The sequence below is a fragment of the Dermochelys coriacea genome, chromosome 11 (assembly GCF_009764565.3).
Source record: "Dermochelys coriacea isolate rDerCor1 chromosome 11, rDerCor1.pri.v4, whole genome shotgun sequence".
Taxonomy (NCBI): Eukaryota; Metazoa; Chordata; order Testudines; family Dermochelyidae; genus Dermochelys; species Dermochelys coriacea.
This window is the reverse complement of record NC_050078.2, coordinates 64,317,887-64,339,316: the sequence shown is the minus strand read 5'-3', so window position 1 is coordinate 64,339,316 and position 21,430 is coordinate 64,317,887. Positions and strand designations below refer to the sequence as shown.

At 44.9% G+C, this 21,430-nt stretch overlaps 1 protein-coding gene across 2 annotated transcripts in view; it reads left to right on the top strand.

The window, feature by feature from the left end:
• KLF7 (Kruppel like factor 7) overlaps positions 1-21,430 on the top strand; it is a 71,136-nt gene that overhangs the window by 29,759 nt on the left and 19,947 nt on the right. The window contains exon 2 of one of the 2 annotated variants that reach the window (XM_038422429.2): positions 15,342-15,957. In XM_038422429.2, coding sequence (XP_038278357.1) covers positions 15,342-15,957 — 616 coding nt within the window. The remainder of the gene's footprint in view (positions 1-15,341; positions 15,958-21,430) is intronic. The other variant, XM_038422430.2, reaches the window with a different exon arrangement.

The following is a 21,430-nucleotide window of genomic DNA, read 5'->3' as shown; positions in this document are numbered from 1 at the left end:
TGCTGCCTCTCCTACTGTATTTCTTACAGGGGCAGAGAAAGTGGGGAGCGTTTCTGGGGCAGGCACGTAATAATAGGTTTATCACAATGACATGACCTAACAAAGCCCCAGCACATCAAGATGTCTTGTCTTAACCACAGTAGGGTATGCAACATGGGCACCAGGAAGTGCTGGCTTCCAGCAACAAGACATTGCATCCCTTCTAGATTCTGTTTTTACTGATTGCTGCTATTCATGTTGCACTTAAACAGCAGTCTCTGATTGGTAGATCTCAAAATGCTTTATAAACGTGGGTAAGGCCCCACAGGCCCATTTCACCAATAGCAGTGTCACATGGCATATGGAGCTGCACTAATTTACATCAGCTGACGATGTAGCCCGGATTGCTGAAGTGGCTTGTTCAAAGTCATCCAGAAAATGAGTGGCAGAGCTGGCAAATGGAACTTGGGTCTCCTGACTCCAAGTCCTATGCTTTAGCCACTGGCTGCAGTGCCTGCTAGACAGTACATTAACAGAATAGCGATGAGGCACAACTGAGAATTAAGCAATCCCTAGTTAAATGCTCGGCAGGCCAATCCTGCATTGTGGGTGCACCACTGCCAGGATTTAATAATTGGGCTCAATTCACAGAGGGCTGGAACTCGGGAGCAAATTCTTTACAAAGCAATTTTAAAAGAGAACTACTTGAAAAACAAACCTGTACAACAACTAGCATCAAATGCCATACAAAGAGAAGGAAGGTTAGACAGTGGCCACGCACAGGTGATGAAACCTATGACTGGCAAGTGACAGTGGATGACGTGCGTGTGCAGGTCACCTTGTGAAATCAGGACGTGCAAACGGGTCCCTGTGCCTGTATTTGTTGCAGGGGAGGGGCAGAGGGGGGATTGGAGGGTAGAAGGGAGCCATAACATTCAAAACCAGTGTTTGGCTGCTTTTATGTATTTCCTGTTTTCCCTTTTTGGTAACACTGGCATTAGTAAAATATGGGAGATTGATCATCAAATAGAATCATTTGTTCTTTTACAGGACATGCCAAACTCTGCCCTCACTTAGATCCACCCAACAACAGTGACTTTGTATGGATCTAACCAAGGGCAGGATCTGGTTTGGAATGACTAGAGGCCACATGCTTAGCTGGTGTAGGTGGGAGCAACTGGAGGCAGTGCGGTGTTGCCAAGTTACACCAGCTAAGGATCTGGTTACCTTTTCCATCTTTTAAAAAACAAAATCTGATTTTTTTGCTCAGTGTAAACAAGTCGGAATCTTGAAACTGTAATCTGCTTTTTCTGCACTGAGATTTGTGTTTTATTCCCATGGAATACACATTGTCTTGCATTTGTGAGATAGCTAATGGCTTTAAAAAAAAATTACCACCACAAATTACCCAACAGATAAAGCAAAAAAGGCAAATAATTAGCTTTTTTATTGATTTTGATCTAAGAGTTGTTGGGCTGTTTGAATCTCTAAGATGAATTCAGACCATTGATCTTAGTGTAACTGGGGTCATAGTTTGGCTCCCATGTGTTTGTTATGATTTAGAAATGGTATAAATGCTCTTCATTCTCTTTGTCCTGACTGTGTTCCATACCACATTCCTCTCCTTCCCCCTGCTTCCTGTTTCCCAGGCAGGTCCCACCACCTCTTCCTCTCAGCAGCCAAAAATAATATAGAAGTGAACAATTTTTTGAGCCGAAAGATTTAACAGTGAATGGGCATTGTAGGAAGCGAGGACTCACCTGGTAGCTAAGTTGGTGTAGCAGCTCTGTCTGCTTTAGCGCCATCCTGCGGTAGGTTGCCTTATCTTGCAACTCAGCCCTCCAGCCGGGTCGCATTTTAGTTCCACACCCTTTCGTGGTAACAGAAAGTCCAAACAACTCCACAAGACCTCGTGTCAGGTCTCCAGCCCCTGACTCTGGGTGCAGAAGTCCTTACACCTCTCTCTCTCCAGGCTCTGAATTGTCCCCCTTACATCAGGGGGCTTCATACTGCCTTCCCCGTGGCTGGTGAGGGAACTCAGGCCCACCCTCTGGGTTCCAGTCCAGGGATGCTAAGAAAGCAGCCAAGGTCCACACTGTTAGACACCTTGCCGCTGCCTCTCTGGACTCCTTCCTACCATTCGTCTTTCCCTAGGCCTTTCCACTCAGTCCCTTCTTGGGTGCTTCGTAAGAAGCAGAATCTTCCAGGGTACTCCTCAGAGGTCCAGTTCCTACCGTTGCAGCACGATCAGCCAGAGGCGCTTACTCCATTCTGTGTCTTCCAGACAGCTCCATTTTCTAGTGCCCGGAAAGGGACTGTAAAGTTCTTCTCTCTCCCTCTGCAGCCCCTCAAACTTCAGTCCAGTGGCTCAGGACAGTCCACCTCTAGCCCCAGGCTTCACTGCTCCTAGTTTCAGACTTCTGTCAGCCTTTAGTTACCTTTCCCCTGGGACTCCTCCCTTCCCTTTCTTTCCACTGCCCTCTGCTCCTGCCTTCCTGAAGCCTCAGCTGGGTTTGATCACCAGTTGTGCCCGACACCCGTCCAGGTGCCACCCAGTAGCCTAATTGGTCTCCGGCTCCTGTTAACCCAAAGTTAAGATTGAGAAATCAAACCTTTGGGTTAGGAATTTCAACTTAATGCTGCTCCTTGTTGATACACCTTAAAACTAGAGCAGAGGAAATAATTCATATTAATAACTTACTTTAGTTACACCTCCTATTTTGAGTTTATGCATCAAACATCTTCTTGAGTTTTTAGTTTATGGTTTGAGTGTGACTATTCGCAATTTTGAATACAGTACAGAGTGAAATCTTAATTCGCATATGTATGTCAGTTGATGGGGAGGAAATTTAAGTTACTCATGGATGTTAATTAACTAGCTCTAAATAGTACATTCTGAGTCTGTGAGCCTGTCCAGAGCTATCCACCAGCATGGGTTCTTGCCCCACTGCCACCATGTGGGTAAACCCTATTGGGGGATCAGGACCTGGAATACGGCTCTACTTTCTAAAGCTCTCAGCCATCAGCACTGTTTTTATTTAATCCACTTCTTATGGCATTTTTACTGTGCTCCCTGGGAGCTCTGGCAACCTGAGCCATTGAGTACAGTGGGAGCTGGATTGAGCAATTGTTAGAAGCTAACTGTCTCTTCTGACTATTTATAATTCTAAACAAGAGATGGACCCAAACAGGAAACAACACTGAAATCTAAAAATTAACAAATGTAGATGAAAGTTTGCAGCTAGGCCTAACTTTGCAGCTTAAGGCCATGTCTTCCACTGACTCCGAACCATTCTGGTTTGTTACACAAATAAGAGGACTCTTCATAAAAAGTCTAACACTGTATTTCCTTTCTCTTATATTATCCTTATCTAGCTACCTGCAATCTGTATTACCCAGTCATGCTAGTATGTAAGTTTGTGTAGGATGCTCTTGTTTGTATTTTATATTTCTATGCTGCTATTTGATGGTTTTCCTGGCTTATGCAGAAGGATAGCATTAAGGTTGAATGCTCAGGTGTAACTTTTGGAAGTTCTTTACTTCTGAATGCTTTTTATACTAACATTACTGGTATTTTTTGTTTGTTTGTTTTTTGCATGGTTGGTTTTGCATGGAATTTTTCTTGGTTTCTTAAAAAAAAAAATCAACAAAAATGCCCTTGGCTATTCTGTTTACAGAGTAGCAGCCGTGTTAGTCTGTATCCGCAAAAAGAAAAGGAGTACTTGTGGCACCTTAGAGACTAACAAATTTATTTGTGCATACGCTTTCGTGAGCTACAGCTCACTTGCATTCAATGAAGTGAGCTGTAGCTCACGAAAGCTTATGCTCAAATAAATTTGTTAGTCTCTAAGGTGCCACAAATACTCCTTTTCTATTCTGTTTAGAGTCTGTCCATTTCTTTAATCCAAAGATGTTTATCCAGATACCTTTGGAATTCAGCCATCCTTAACCAAAGCATCTTCTAAGCTTGGTCACACCCCAAATGTTATATATATTTTAATGAGCAAAACTAGCGTAGCCATTTGGAACAAGGTTTGTTAGATTGTTAACTCAATGACCAGGTTTTGATATGGCTTGATTTGGGATGGCCTGCATTTGGTAGGATCTAGGTTCTGACTGGTTTCTAATTGAGACACTTGGAGCATCCTGGGTTTAGGACTCATTGGCCAGATTCTCCCCTGGTATAAATTGGTGTAGCTCCATTGAAATCAGTGGAACTTTGCCAATTTATGGCAGCAGAATATCTGGTCCTTTGAGTTCATTAGGATCCTTGGAATCTCGGATATCCTTGGCTACATCCTGAAATTATGTCACCAGAAAAAACAGAAAAACTGTATTGTGAATGTGTAAAATGGTGACTCTCTGTGCATTAATTAAAGCTGCAGAACTGGTTTTATTAAAATTTATCTTGACTGCCTTAAGCGTCAAGGAGATCTACAAAACAAGCCAAGTTTGAAGTTTCTGGTTTCAGCCTCTTTATGTTCTCATAGATGCCAAAAATTCTGTTTGCAACACCTGGGGAAAGTATAGCATTTTAATTGTGATGGGAACAGATCAGTAAAAAATGTGTTTTTGCAGTTGAATTACACAGTGGCTATTTTTGCCAAACATATTTCCTTGAAAGTTCGCCTTTGGGCTGGAGACCATGCAGGGAAAATTTTCAGCACAAAAGGAATTTATTGTGAGCAATAAACCCTGTATCCTGAGTGACACATTAGATCTAACCGATGCAGCAGAGATCACAGAATTATCCGGCACTGCCTTTCCTCCCCCACTTTGTTGCCATCTAGCCCAATCCAATCCAATCAGTGTCATTCACTGTGGGTAGCTTATTTTGATCATAGAATATCAGGGTTGGAAGGGACCTCAGGAGGTCATCTAGTACAACCCCCTGCTCAAAGCAGGACGAATCCCCATCTAAATCATCCCAGCCAGGGCTTTGTCAAGCCTGACCTTAAAAATATTAAATTCAATTTATTTTATGCCCTCTCAAATGTTACGCTTTCAATGGGCTGCAGATTTTTGCATTGATAATTAACAACTGCATTATAGGAGCTGCCAAGAAGAAACATTTGAGGTTTTGGCATCTGGGTGAGGGACAGATGATGGTTTTTGGAACCCAGGAAGTCATGATAGCCGGTGTTGGCTTATATTATTCAGGAGGTGGTTACGCCTTTTGGTAATAGGGAGGAGATGCATCTTTTTAACTCCCTCTTTTGGACAGCGGCAGAGGGAGAGTTTGCGTTTTGGGGATGGGGGCTTTGCCTAGAATTCCTCATCCCCCACGCCACCCACTAGCTGCCCCACTGTACTCCATTCCAATATCCGCCGTTGTGGCCCAAAATGAGAGAGCTACATTAGCTCGATGCTACTGCCAATCTGATCAGCAGTGAACTAGTGTATGTGGGCACTTTTGTGATCAGACTGCAGGGGTGGTGGCGGGGATTTTACAGGTCTCCGAATTATTGTTTCAGGCTGTCTGCAGATTCAGGCAGATGTCTCGGCTTTCACGTTCTGCAGGCTTTCTTTTGCAATCATGAGACTTGTGCAGTAGTTTATAGATGAGGCCTTTTTTACATGCAACTGGAAAACGGAAATTAGAAGGGGAAATTGACCTTAACTAGAGCAGGTGCTCTAATAAACTCCCCTACAGGAAGAATCCTTGTAAATAGTGTAAACTGAGTCTGAAGTTCAGACCTGCAGATACAGCACGTTCAACATTTTCATTTTCTGTCACAGGCTAATCCAAGCACCAAATTTATTAATTAGGTTTTGGAAAACTTCCAGGTTCAGTGCTTGATGTCCCATTATATGTGCAGTAAAATGGCACTTAAAAGTAACTAGCACATTCCAGATAAGAGAACTGCCTATGGTCTGCTAGAAAAATTCAAAATCAAGATGTAATAAAATATCAGTATCGATAAAACAGAAGAATCAGCTGAACAGAGCGAGTAGGTCCCTTATTGAGTTTCTGTCCTAAATTCCTTGTAGGTATTTGGGCTTTTGTTAACCCAGTACTGACCTTTACCCACCCCATCTCCCTTGCGGCTCCCACTCCCAAAACAACTCAGACATTTTTAAGTATTATGAAGATTCCACAGAGAAGCTAGATGCTTCTGAACTGAACTTGTTTCTTTGAGGGCTCAGACATATGGGCCAAATTCTAATGTGTTACCCAGCTGTAAATGTGGAGAAACTCCATTGCCTTCACTGGTGTTATCTGAGATATACGCTGTTGTCACGGAGGTTGTGTCTACACATGGAAAGTTAATCCGGAGTAATATAGGGTGTGAACTTAAAGTGGTCCAACTATTCATAATTTAACTCCAGGTGTGGTTGCTCTTATTATGGAATAAAGATGTCCACAATCAAGAATAGCTCTTCTGGAATAATTGCCCATGTAGACAAGCCTGTATATTGCTATTGGGGCAATAGGGTGGGATTTGACAGTGTTCTGAGTTTACCTTACTCTGTTCCCATTGATGTCAGGGGTGAAAGTCCCTTTAACTTCAACAGGAGCAGAGTTAGGCCGGCATGGAGCACTCGTGAAAATGGCACCCATAATATCTCATGTAAGTTCCAACTCAGAGACAAGCACCAGGGCTTTTCTGGCTTTGTGCTGTACAGGGCAGAGTATACTGATGCGTTTCAATAAATAATAATTGTTCTGTATTGAACGAGAGCCAGAGGTAAGGCACTACATAAACTAGACAGCATATGTTTCTGGATTGATATTGGATCAGTGCTAATACAGCATCTTTAGGTAGAATCACAAAATACAGGCCAGATCCTCTGCTGGTGTAAAATGGTATAGTGAAGTAACTGGAGCTGCATAGGTTTACACCATCTGAGGATCTAACCCTACATGTTTAAATGGAATACCAAAGTATGCAACATCTGCATTCACTTGGGTGCTATATAGACCACACAGTATTTTAGGATAGGTTGTAATTTAAGAAACCAATTGGCACTGGTAGGCATCTATGTGAGGGCAGGCAGGGTTCTGTTTCGTGAGGGTTCCTAGCATGTGATGTTCAGAAACCACTTCTCTTGCAATTGTATTTCAATGGAGAAATCGGGCTGAGGTATTTTAGGAAATGGTCACACGCGAGATTGCTGTCCTCCGTTAGCCAGCTCCTTGCGTGAGTATGGAGCCTAGTATAATCACATCCTATTTGTCACCCATAAATCATCCTTACTTTGAGCTGGCTGAACTGTGAAGCAAGGTGCAAAGAAAATGATCCCTTGTTCATTGGGGCAGGTGGATTGAAGCCTTGGGTCACTTTTTATCTTGAGCCTGAAAAATCACTCTGATGGCAACCACTGGTCTCTGTTTGTTCGTATTGCATACCTGATGTGAGCTATTTTCCTCTTTGAGTGGGAATCTTCAGAGTCTTTATTGCTGTAAATCATACAGATGCTTGCTGATGTTGGCTGCTGAGGTCCAGTAGACTTCCTGCACTTCAGAAACCTGAAGTACACCAGACAAACCTCTCAATGGGCCTTGATTATGGACTGAATTATTCATTCAGGACCTGAATTCCCCTCTGCCCCATCAAAGCATACTCTTGCCATTTAGAGACAGTCTGCTTGTCCTAAGGGATTGGCCATCAAAGAGAGGACACTTCACCTATATTAGGGATGGGCAAACTTTTTGGCCTGAGGGCCGCATTGGGTTTCGGAAATTCATAGAATCATAGAATCATAGAATATCAGGGTTGGAAGGGACCCCAGAAGGTCATCTAGTCCAACCCCCTGCTCAAAGCAGGACCAAGTCCCAAATTGTATGGAGGGCCAGTTAGGGGAGGCTGTGCCTCCCCAAACAGCCAGGCGTCACCCAGCCCCTGCCTCCTATCTTCCCCACCCCCACTTCTCACCTCCCATCCAACCTCCCTGTTCACTGATGGCTCCCCCGGGACCCCTGCCACATCCACCCCCCTGCCCCGCTCCCTGTCCCCTGACCGCCCCCGGAACCACCACCCCTGACTGCCCCCTGCCGCCCCATCCAACCCCTCCTCTCATTTCTGACTGCTTCTCCGGGACCTCTACACCATCCAACCACCCCTTCTCCCTGACCGCCCCTGGAACCCTTGCCCCTGACTGCCCCCGCCGCCCCATCCAACCCCCCCTCCTTCCTGACTGCCCTCCTGGGACCCCTGCCCCATTCAGCCACCCCGTTCTCCACCCTCTGACTGCCCCGACCCCTATCCACGCCCCCTGACCCCCCCTCCGAACTCCTCTGCCCTCTATCCAACCCCCCTGCTCCCACCGTGCTGCCTGGAGCGCTGGTAGCTCGTAGCACTACAGCCACGCCGCCTGGCTGGAGCCAGCCATGCACCGTGCAGCACAGAGCATCGGGTCAGGCCGGGCTCTGCAGCTGCCCCAGGAGCTCGCAGCCCCGTTGCCCAGAGCATTGCACCAGTGGCGCAGTGAGCTGAGGCTGCGGGGGAGGAGCCGGGGGACATCCTCCTGGGACAGGAGCTCAGAGGCTGGGCAGGAGGGTCCCACAGGCTGGATGTGGCCACGGGCTGTAATTTGCCCAACTATGACCTATATCCTGTCCAACCAAGGTTCAAAATCAGCCCAGCTTGATAGTGAATGAAAGTCGCCCTCTGATGGCTCTTCAGAAGACGAGTATGGTAGTCAGTCCAATTCTCAATGGAGGGTCAACATCACACCAGCCACCACCACGAAAATGACAGTAACGGGTGCACTTGCTGGCAGGGCAGCCAAGGACTCAGTGGGCATGGAGACAGAGGTACCCTCTTACCTCGAGAACCGGTCAATAGGATCAGAGCTCGGCATCTGACTCCCTTCAGTCCCTTGGACGGTCCCACTGTGTTCCTCCAGGTCAGGGCTGAAGGCAGAGGCTGGACTTCATGAGCCTAGCAATTAAGAACAATAACAATGCATTGGGGGGGAGGGTGAAGGAAAGTGGCTCGTTGTTTAACAATACGACAAGCGAGCTCAGCAGCCAGAGCCCTGACTCTTCCAGTGACTTGGGGTAGAGAGGAAAGTCAGATAAGGTATTCAGCATGAGCAGAAAAGGGCGTGTGGGGTAAAGAAACTTTCTTCCTGCACGAAAGTGCCAGCTCTTAGCAAAGGCAACAGCAAGTAGGACTGTGGTTGGGGATACAGGAAGGAGGGTGCTGGAGTTCTCTCTTGTCAGACCCCTTCCTTTTTGTTAACGGCTTTGTCTCTAATGCTGATTAGATGGAGGCCTTTCTTGGCTGTGTTTTTTTCCCTATTGCCTTGGTGGAGGGATGAGGGTTGGAGTTGGGTTCCCCCCTTTCCTGCCCATCATATTGTTTCTTTTTCTTGTGGTTGTTTTCTTTCCCTCTGTGGGGAGATGGGCTCCTTTGGCTGGTTTTGGATTTCAGAGGCAGAAGGCAAGACATGACCAGCTGGTGTCTTGAACTGACACAGGTGCAAAGACGGCAGGGGGTGGGGAGCCAAGAATAATTACAGGTTTCTGAAGCGTCAGGCCTTGCCTGAAAAGGGCTCGCCGAGAAACTGCTCTTTATGGAAAATTAGTGGTGAAGCTGAAAAACTGTCAGGACCACTATTGTTGTCATGGTGGGGGTGGTCCTGCCTTAAAGGGACAGTGCCTCTCTGTTCGCTCTAAAAGAAAAGGAGTACTTGTGGCACCTTAGAGACTAACAAATTTGTTCGTCTCTAAGGTGCCACAAGTACTCCTTTTCTTTTTGCGAATACAGACTAACACGGCTGCTATTCTGAAATCTGTTCCCTTTGTGGGAATTGAAAAGAGAGGATACAGCCTTTCCAATGTCAGCACAATTGAAATTTCATGTCACTGTCATTGGATTTAATGGCCTTATGTCTCTGTCGGTGTCTCTTTGCTGGAACCTAGGATTATGCTCCGTCTCTCTCTCCAGAGCTTTTTATTTATTAACCCCTGAATCTCTGGGTCTCTCCCAAGAGACAGTGGGTAGCTGGAAGAGAAAGACAAAATGAAACAAGCAGCAGGGCTACTGACAAACTTGTTTCTTTTTTTTCCCCTAAGGGGGGAAGATTTTCAAAGGAGCCCACCTCATTCAAAGTCAAAGGGAGCTGGGTGCCTGACTCCAATGTGTGCCTTTTGAAAATCTGCCCCCACTACCTGTTATGCATCTGGAGAGATTTGGGATCCCAAGTTGGATCCATTGCCTGCAGTTCCGGGATCCTAGTTTAAATAGAAAACAGGCTTCCTCTTTTCTGAAGGTGTCCTGCCTTCTTGTTGTCTAGCAAATGCACGAGTAGCCCAGGGACAGTAGCTTTTGTGGTCCAGTGCCGCAGATTCTAATTGTGATCCTTGCTGCCTCAGGTTTCCATTTGCTGAGAGAAGTGGCAGAGTAGGACTGTGAATGACAGGCTTATAAAATTGTTACTGGTGCCCTCAACAGCAATATCCATGGGATCTGTAACTGGTTCAAGAAACAGTTGTTCATCTTGCAGCTGATCAATGCTCTCTCATTAGTAGTGCACATTTCTGCTGTTGCTTGTATGATTTTTCAGTGAGTGGGAGGGGAAGAGTAAGTGAATGTCCCCAGACTGGGCCTTTCCGTCAAAAGAAATCCTAAGCATTCATTTAAAAGGGGAAGGCTGCAGCAAAAAGCATCTCCGACAATCACATGTAGCCAGGGAAGTTAGGCAACAGCAACATGTGACGCTGTTACAACTTGCCCAAGTGTTTAATGCTGACTCCAGGAGTTTCAAGCTTCCTCTTCTGCGCTACAAGCAGAGAAACCTCAGAGGATGAAATGGGCGGATGTTCCAAGGGCTGATTTGCATTGTGCAGCAGGAAATGGGAACCCTTACAAAGAAACTAACTGAAGGGGGGCGGGGAGGGAGAAGACAAATAAGCAATTTCTGGACTCCTGAAACAGGACCGTCAGCAGAGCCACACATCACAGAGAGATGACAGAAGTCTCAGGTTCTTAGCATCTGTCTTGTACCCGATTAGCTTTCATAACATTATTCTTGGATTTTGCAAATCATCAAACCTGAGGGCCTGGTTTCAGCACTTCTTGGCCACTGTACTTCAAATGCTAACTGAAAAATAAAGGGATCAGCTGCTGGTTGCAGTCTCTTCAGTTCCTTGTGGAATGTAGCACCCCCAGTGGCAATAAAAACAGAGACCTCCAGTGTATGCCAGGAGCTACCCTTCCAATATCTCCAGAGACAGGTGCTCTGAGGTGAGAGCAGTAGCCTGGGACCTGGGAGATTTGTGTTCAATTTGCTGCTGCATCAGAGACTCCTAGGTGTGACTTTGGACAAGTCATTTGGGGTCTCAGTGTCTCAGATGCCCATGTGATAAATAGGGATAATAGTGCTTCCCTAAAGAAGAGGATAGTTGTGAGGATAAATACATTAAAAGATTGTGAGGCACTCACATACTAGTGTAATGCAGGCCATGTAAGCAGATAAATAGACATGTAGAAATAGCCTGTGTCTACACAGGGAATTCGCCCCAGTTTCAGCAGCCAAGGTATCTGTACCAGTTAGACAAGGAAAGCCTTTGTATGGGTGCAATGATTTGCATGGGTGCATGAAATGATTTATATGGGTCCAGCTGCAATAGTTGCTCAGATTGGTGCTAATTCCTATAGACCAGGCCTGAGAGAGCTTTATGAATAACTGTGCTTTATCCTCTTCTTTTGACCATTCCCCCTTACCATCATACCAGGTGGCAACCAAAGTCAATAGAAGTACACTCATCTCTGTGAAAAGGGCATGTGCTCTTTTTGGAGCAAACCTATGGGATCAAACGTTTACTCAGGGTCAAGGACTCGGCTCAGAGACATGGTGTGTGCACGACTCAAGCTCCACATATGATTAGCCAGGCCCCTCTGCAGTCAGCAATGAAACAATTGACAAGATTGCTATCTGAACAGTCACTAGAGTCAGCATCCCAGTGAGAGGACAGCATTGGGGCCAGATCCTTGGGCTCATGTAGATTAGTACACATCCATTGACTGCAGTGGAATTACACTGATTGGGGTCAGCCGAGTGTCTGGCTCAGCATTTTTGTTTATTTGCAGATTCAGTGATTGTACGTACACTAGGCATAATTACAGAGCAATTCCTGTCAGGGCTACTGGTGGAAGCCTGACAGTGAGCAAGGCTCTGGAGGGCAGTCTCCTTTTTATCATCATTTTTTGTTAGACTTTCTTCAAGGCAGGTTCAGCTAAATGGGGATGTTGACTAGAAACATATCCAGCTGCAAGAGCCTCATTATGCAAGGTTCCTGTTGGTGCCAAAACCAGTTGGAATATTTTGTTATAAACCTTGCCCAATATAGACAGGGCTGTAAAGACAGCATTGAATTAGATTTCCTTTGGAAGGTGTTATTTTGAACGATTAGACTCTAAACTGTTTTGGCCAGCACCCAGCACCAGGGGGTTCTTGTTCATGACTAGGCTCATAGGCACTATGAGAATACAAATAAATAATAATGAGAGCTACAAACCCACATTTTAAAAAATGGAAGCTCTGCCTTGTGCCAAAGCCCCGATGGGCTAGGTGTTAGGTACAGGCTCAAACCTTCCCCTATCCTTACTGCACACAGCCAGTACAAAATACAGAGTAAGGCCAAGACTTTCAAAAGCAACTAGTGATTCTGGGGTATCTCAGGTTTTGGGTGCCCAGCTTGACACAAGGGTCCCAATTTGCAGAAAGGACTGAGCACCTGGCCTCTCTGACGTGTCTCAAGTTGGGCACCCAAAATCATTAGTTACTTCTGAAAACCCTGGCCCTCTGTTATTAGTGGCGGACCACACCATGTTCAAACCTGGGAAAATTAGTGCTTAGCACTTCATTCTTCAGAGTGATTTTACAAACCCTGTAACTCAGAACACCCCAAGTGGTGGATAAGGATGTAATACCTCCATTTTATAGGCTGCAAACCTGAGGCAGAGAGAGAAATGATTTGTTAAAGTCTAGGGGGATAGAGGTCAGAACAAACTAAGATTTGATCTGCCGAGCTCCTGGCTCCAGCCCTGTGCACAGAGAGGTAACACAAAACACACAGTTATGTAAATGATATCCATGTGATATACTGCAGCACTATGTTACTAACTATTTGTTATGCAGTTTGAATGCCTTACCTGCACTATGCCCATGGGTCCATCTCTCTACTTCAGGCCTCTAAGCTGTTTCAAACAGCTACCATTTAAAAACAAATTAAAAATGAATGGCCTGCAAAATATTTCCTCCTTTCCCTAGCCATGACATTTCTCTCACAAAATTACATGTGAAATAGGCAATACGCATTCCTAGATCCATGATGGGTTAAAAGTAACTCAGACACTTCCCAGAACTATCAGTGGGAGCCCTTTATACCCCTGCTGATGAGACCTTTATACCATGAAGCCAAAAGTCTCTCACCTCTCTTCCTGTTTCGGATAGTTTCAGGCTTTTGTTTCTGGCCCAGGTGTTGAAAGGTATTGGATTTACAGGCTTAGATTTAATTGGGCATCCAACTCCCATAGACTCCTTTGAAAAATCTCACCCTAATAACCCAACCTTACCATCTATGGTAAGAAAGGATGTGGACAAATTGGAGCGTCCAGCAGAGGGCAACGAAAATGATCAGGGGGTTGGGGCACATGACTTATGAGGAGAGGTTGAGGTAACTGGGCTTGTTTAGTCTGCAGAAGAGAAGAGTGAAGGGGGATTTGATAGGTTTCAGAGTAGCAGCCGTGTTAGTCTGTATTCACAAAAAGAAAAGGAGTACTTGTGGCACCTTAGAGACTAACAAATTTATTAGAGCATAAGCTTTCGTGAGCTACAGCTCACTTCATCGGATGCATCCGATGAAGTGAGCTGTAGCTCACGAAAGCTTATGCTTTAATAAATTTGTTAGTCTCTAAGGTGCCACAAGTACTCCTTTTCTTTTTGGGGGATTTGATAGCAGCCTTCAACTACCTGAAGGGGGGTTCCAAAGCGGATGGAGCTCAGCTGGTGGCAGATGATAGAACAAGGAGCAATGGTCTCAAGTTGCAGTGTGGGAGGTCTAGGTTGGATATTAGGAAACACTATTTCACTGGGAGAGTGGTGAAGCACTGGAATGGGTTACCTAGGGAGGTGGTGGAATCCCAATCCTTAGAGGTTTTTAAGGCCCGGCTTGACAAAGCCCTGGCTGGGATGATTTAGTTGGTGTTGGTCCTGCTTTGAGCAGGGGGCTGTCCTAGATGACCTGCTGAGGTCTCTTCCAACACTAATCTTCTATGATTCTATGATATGAATATGCTCTCTCAGGGATAATTTGTAGAGGTTTCAAAAATGAATTAGGTAGATAATTTGTCTCATGCCAACTCTTGTAGATTTAGAATCAAGATGTGAACATGGCCAGGCTTTTCAGGCAGAGGAGTTTGAAAAATAGCACTAATTAAACTCTGTAAAACTTCCCAAACTATTTCTAACTATTTTCTATAAAAATAAGAATACCCGAGGGTGTGATGTGCTGAAAGGCTTTATTGGCCCTCATTTGGCCACTTTTAAGTCAGGTGGTCATCCCGACCTCAGGGTGAGAAAGCCTTTGCATCACAGCATTATGTCCATGCTCATAGTTTGTAAAAGAGAGGTGATGGCAAGTTTTGTGCGGTGGCCACCTTAACTCCACCATAATCAAGTTTTTTGTAAGTAATGTGTGTGCTTGTTTAAGTAAAAGCCAGGTGTTCTCCACTATACAGGGAGCCAGAAAAATCTCTAAAAATGACCCAAAGTAGCTTTTCTGTGCCTACGTGTCACATCTTCCATTGTGTCAGAACCTTCCAGGGTTGAACAGCAAATGTTGGGTCCCATTGGGAATCCCTCTCTTCTAGTCACCTGCTTCTAGCCCTGCAGAGTTTCAAGAGAGTGGACTTCAAAACTGTGCCACTTTTAGGATCAGACTGGGACCTAGCTGAGCAGTGCTTTGGATTGGGGTAATTTTGGGGGTGAAATCCCACATTTGTGTGAAGAAAGATTAAACAATTCTCTGGAAATGTTACTTTTTAAAAAACTGATGGCTACCTGAAGCTGCTCAGAGCTTTGGCTTGTTAGAATAATTCCATGTGGAGACAGATTAGTGGGCAGAGTGCAGGTGAGGCAATCAGAAAGTACACTGGATACTTTTCCTATGGCTCTGCAGTTTATCACATGCATTGCATGACAACGTAGTTCCAAAGCTGGTCTGTACCGCAGGAGTAGGTTTATCTTGTTTCTTTGTGCATGACCGCTTTGGTGTGTATAAATGTTATCTCTGAACTGTTCTGGACACAGAGAGATTACCATGCCTAGCCTCCTGCCGCAGCTGGGTTTAATGCTGAGATGGGTTTCTAATGATGGTTTCTTTCCCTCCCTCTCCGTTCCCCCTGCAGACATGCCTTGAGTTGGAACGTTATCTTCAGACGGAGCCAAGGAAGATCTCAGAGAACTTTGGCGAGGATTTGGACTGTTTCCTTCACACCTCCTCTCCTCCAGGCTCAGAGGACAGTATCCGACGGCTGGACCCCATCCTGTTGCCAGTGGAGACGAGTACATGCGACAAAAGCACCAACATGGACCTTATCCTCTCACGAGACAAACTGCTGTCTGCAACGTGCCTCAGCTTGCAGCCCACCAGCTCTTCCGTAGAGGGTTACGCCGCTGTCAACCAGGCCCAACTCAACGCAGTGACCTCATTAACGCCCCCTTCCTCTCCTGAGCTCAGCCGCCATCTGGTAAAAACCCCACAAACTCTCTCCGCTGTAGACGGCACGGTGACGTTGAAATTGGTGGCCAAGAAGGCATCGCTCAGCTCAGTCAAGGTGGGAGTGGCAGCGGTGGCAGCAGCAGGCACGATAAAGAGCGGGCAGAATGACGGTGAGCAAGGAGGGGCAGGGGCCGAGGCATCCCCGGAAAACAAGAAGAGGGTTCATCGCTGTCAGTTTAACGGGTGCCGGAAGGTTTATACAAAGAGCTCCCACTTAAAGGCTCATCAGAGGACTCACACAGGTACTGGTGTAGGATGCCTCTCTCTTTCTCCTTGTTCTCCTGCCACCTAGCCATTATGGTCTCCTTTTATTTCTCTTTTTAAAAAGCCTTCCTCTCTTCCCAAAAGTCAAAGCCTCTAGCTATGAAATGGGGGCCGCGGTGGAAAAATGTTGTAGGCCTGCGTCTGTGTCTGAAGAGAAGGGGGAATTCATGATTTATCTGTTGTTGTTTTATGTGTCGCAGAGATCTGCTTACCGGGTTTTGGTGCAAAATCGGTGCTGGTTGCCTAAGGGAATGGGATGCCCAATTCCCATTCAAAAGGTTGTTACTGAAATATGGGATTTGGATGCCTTGTTCCCATAGGTGCCTTTTAAAATTTTAATTTCAGTCAAGTCTTATTTGGTTGAAATGGAAAATATTGTAGGTAACTTAAAAAAAAATCCAAAGATTGTATTCTAAATCTGAAAAAAAAAATAGAGAGAGAGAGAGAGAGAGAGAGAGAAGCTGGATACACTCATAAATTCTGGCTCTGTTTGGCTGCTCTAGTGATGCAAAGGAGCCAGAATGTACTGGTGAATCTATCCGAGTGCTGTGTGTGGGTATGGGGAAAAGGGGACAAGAGATTAGGCTGTAAAGAGGGAGATTAGGTTGTTGTTTTGGGTAATATTTAATAATGGTGTGTGTGAGTTTCACTGTCTAAGCTACTTGCAGCATACCAAATTGGCTTAAATTTGGCGACTGAGAACCCACAATCCCCTGTCGTCTATTTATAGTCCCTAGAAGCTTTTGGTTGGAATGTTCATTGACAATAATAACTGTGAAATCGACTGCTTTGTTCTAAGCTCCACATGTGATAGGCGACGATAAATTCCCATTAGCGCTATCTTATCATGTGATTATTCTTGTTTCCAGAGGGATTACTGTAATCAGTTTCTTCAATTTTACATTAAAATGTGTGGCCTCTTACGATAACTGCACATTTAATTCACGATCGTATCCTACAAGCGGATTCCTAGATGCTAGATTGGTCCTGCAAGGTGAAAAGAAGCACGTTGGACCAGTGCAGTAAATCAAACAAATGTGTGGATTGTTAAGAGAGCTGCATCCATCTTGCTCCCAGCAGCATTTAAGAAGTTACATAGTGTAAAACATAAATCGTAATGTAAAAATTGATTAATATGAGCATTCTGAATGCTCCCAGTGGTGGGAGCCATGTTGCCACAAGTAACCTCACTTGTGACCCAGCCAATGAATGAGTAGCCCCATCAATCTGCACGTGAGCAGGAGGGGAAATGTTTTACTGCCTCTGGCATTAGGCTCCATTTTGAGACTACTTTGCAGTAAGACAGACACCGTCACCACTGTCAGACTACATATATCAGTCAAAATTCTTACACTGGAGAAACTGCCCCCACCAGAACCACGAATGTTAAGCATGTGTGTTTCAGATTTGAAACCCTGATCTCTCCTGAGCCAAAGCCACTGTAGCTTCTGCTCTAAAACCAGAAGTGAGTTATCTTCTGGATCCACTTCAGATGTCACACAGGTTGGCAGAGAATGAGACACATTTCACAAGAAAGGGCTGACCTCATGAAATTTTCATTATTTAAGATTGTGGGGCTTGCAAAAGCTACTGATCTTATGAAATTTCCACTGTTTGGAATCAAAATCTTGCAAGAACAGCCCACTGTGTTTTTGATGCTTTTGAACTGCAAGTCGTCGACCTGGTTCAACATTAAGCCTGAACTCCAAACCTGTAGCCAACCAAGATCATTGCCTCAGCCCATCTGTATTTCAAATGTTTTATAGTTTATAGGTGGGGAGAAGTGTTTCTCACTATGGCCTTGAATCTAGAGGTTCTAGCCCACAAATCATCCCATTGGCTTCAGTGGATTTACTTGTGGACTGAAGTGCCAATAGGTGTAAACAAAGATATCAAAATAAGATCTTGGCTTTTGGAAGAGGTCCTACTTGGCTTTCACAGAGAAAGGCCGATGACAGAGGTGGTTCTGAAAGCATGAAGAATACCCAGCTGTGGAACTTTCTCCACGAATGTCCTGCCTACGCTACAGATACAGACCTAGTGGTGGACTCAGTTACATCACAGCTGTCCCCAGGAACAGTTGTAAAGCACAGTTCTGTTGTGCCGTCGCGATGGGACACCTCACTTCATTTTAAGAGCAGTGTGAAAGGCATGGGCATGGTTTGAACCTTCAGTGCATTGTAACAGGATCTCCTTCCATGACTGCATGTATAGTATGATCAGGAGCTTAAATCTGATCACTCTGAACAACAAAGCTAGTGGTTCTAACACAAGGAGAGAGTCAAACTGCCTCCAAAACAGAGACAGTAAATGTTAGAGGGGAGTGGCTTGGGAAATTCTGGGCTATATATTGTACACGGCTCAAGCTGTCTCCTCCCAGCCCCAACACCCAAGATTATAGACAAGAAGCACTCATCTTGCTTGGTTCTTTGTTTTCGCATGCAGCCTGCTTGGATCTGTCGTCGGTATAATGTTGTTGATCGTGAATGTGGCTGACAGTGCCAATGGCCACTAGCCACTTGGCTCAGTCGGTAGCTGAACTAGAGGATCTGAAATGATTGCAGGATATTTTACTTTGGCTAGTAGCACGCTCGTGAGTAATACAAGAGCCATTTGCCAGTTACTGCTCTGTTCAGAAAGGGCAGGATGGCGCTTACAGACAAAGAGTTCTCAGTATGGGGTTCAGACCAAGCAGAAGGAAGATCACACAACTCGTGTATAAAGACAACATGCCGGATCAAAAGGATTCACTCCTTTCCATGAAAATTAAAACCATGTCTGTTGGGGGAAGACTTGCATTCCTTTTTGTTTGTATGTAACGCTGATCGGACACTTGGCTGGCTTTCTTTAGTGTGTGATGATCCAAACAGAGCCAGGCATGCTACAAAATGCTAGCAACCCACTAGATCTGACTTTTTCTTATATAGTATGTTTATATAATCAGTAACACTTAGAGGTTTCCTGTCAGGATCAGGGTCGCAACGTGCTAGGCGCTGTACAAACTCCTATTATTCTGCTGCACCATATGCAAGATTCAGGAGATTATTATATGGCACACTTGATGCAACATTTTCACTATGAAATCATCAGCCTTTGGAAAGGGATGAATGACTATCTGTATAGAAGAGAATTTAATTTGGAAGGGACAGTATAATCTGAACAAAACAGAAGGGAATGGGAAATAGGGAGTAAATGGAGAAATTAAAATGGAGGTTATACAGACTGAAATGGGGGAAGCCAAGCAGTGGGTAGGAAGACGTGTGCAACAGTGAACTTTAAATGGCAGGAAAACGTGAGCTGGGTGTCGGGGAAAGACGTGCAGCTAATGCGGGAGTGAGGTGTGGAATCTAAATGGAATAAATAGAGTTGGGCTGGCTGCAGAGGTAATCCAGCCTTAACCCATTCAGTTGCACTTAATCACATAGCAGACATCAGCACAACGAATGACAGTTTGTTTCTTTGGGAAACAGGGATTTTAGCCCAGTCTTAACAAATGCATGGAGCTGAATTACCAATGTAGCGGGGAGCAGAGGGGGAGTTAAGTGGAATGCTCAAAAAAAAAAAAAAAGACAGTCATCAGCTGCCTCCTAAATTAGAAGGCAGGATATTGCTGGCGAGGGTCTGGATGCAAACACATCTAGAAATGAGCTGGCATGTGACCTAAAGAAGGGTTAGTCACCACGATTCATTTTGTCCCTAAGCTCAGAGGCCAGTGGAACAGATGAAGCTTGTCGTATTCGACTTCCTTGTACTAATATGGGTGGAGGGGAGAGTATAATGATGGGATGGAGTATTTCTGGCCAAAAATAAACACCACTTATGGACTTGCAAGGAAGATCCTTAAGTTGGGGATTTTATTCAAGCTGATCCTCTGATAGATCCTGCTTGGGACTCCTTTGAGTATCTTTTGGGATGTTCTGAGGACTTCAGGATTTTTTTTTCTTTTTAAAATTAGGATCTGGTGAGATCTAACTTCCCAGTGCTTTCATTTCCCCAGGTATCTTAAGGGCTTTAAGCAGTAGCCTGTCTCACATTGTCTTCCCATTTTACTATATAGTGTCTTTTATCCAAAGTGCTGGGTAAGAATAACCAAACCCAAACAAACCAACCACTGGTGGTCCTGCAGGAGAACAAATTATTAGAGTTACAAGAAAGAAGAAAAGGGAGACATCAGGTCATTAGAAGCAGCATTAAACAATAGGAAGGGATAAAAGTTTTGAGATGGGATTTAAGATAACAATGGGAAAGAGATTTCCAAAGAGTAGGGGATAGAAGAAGAAAAAGTATAGTATTTAGAAATGGCAAGAGAAGAAGGAATAGTGGTAAGAAGAGTGAGAGATAACGGGAAGGAATAGGAAGTCAGGGAATAACTGGGAAAATAAGATGATTTGATAGCAAGACCCGTGATAGTATTAGCGTGTGAAGTAATATCTACATTGTATTAATGAGATAGTGCAAGAGGGTAGGAAGCCAGCCAAGCAAGAGGAGAAAGATATGAATAGCCAAGCAAAGCAAATTGGGGAAAGAAATTGGGAAGAGCTGCACAGGCAGCATGGAAGAAACGAAGACCAGAGATTGCCTACCTTTAGCCCAGGAGTACTTGCTATGCCAAAAGAAAGATTCACAGCTTTATGTGATGTTTAGAAGGTAATCTGCAGGGGTTAGCAGCATGAGAAGTGGAAGGGCAGGAAGGGAGTCCTTGGTCACAGATAATTCCCAGCTTCTCTATGTGTGACAACAGAAACAGTGGGCACACTTAGCGAGAGGAAATCCTTTCTGGGTTAGATTTACTTTGGGGTAGTTGGGTGTATTTTTGCATTGCTAAACTTGAAGGGGTTTTTTGTTTTTTTTGTAATTTGAATAGAAGTGAAACTAGAGTTCATCTAGACTGATTAAAATGAGCCTAGTCTGGGTTTTCCTTCCTGAGTCTGTTTAATGTTCAGCTAGTTTTGGAAAAAATTTGCCATTTCACTTTTGAAAGTGCCCAAGTCTTACACCTGTGAGAGTTGTGACTGTGGAAATGGGCCCTTCAAAAGGTACTAGATCATAGGAGAAGATCTACATAGACGTAAATTACCAATAGATAGTACTTGCATTTTAAAACTTTATCTACAGACCAGCTGCAGCACCATGCAAGGTCCCCCATGTGACACGCCAGTCTGCTTCAGGGTACACGGGCCACCTCTAGTGTCCCTGGGTAGCTATCTCCATAGTCATTCAGTCCTTGGTCTCAGCTGAGGCAGAGCAGACAACGGTGTCAATTATGTGGACAACAATTCTCAAGTAAGGAGACTGAGCCCTTATAATGAGACCCTCGTCTCATTTCACATGGATCTCTATATGACCATTGGCTCATAGTTGCTTTTGGTCACTGCTGTCCTGAGCTGGATTAGGAATGGTGGCTGAGGGGTGAAAGACTTTATCCTGAGCCAGCAACTTTTCTGAAACACC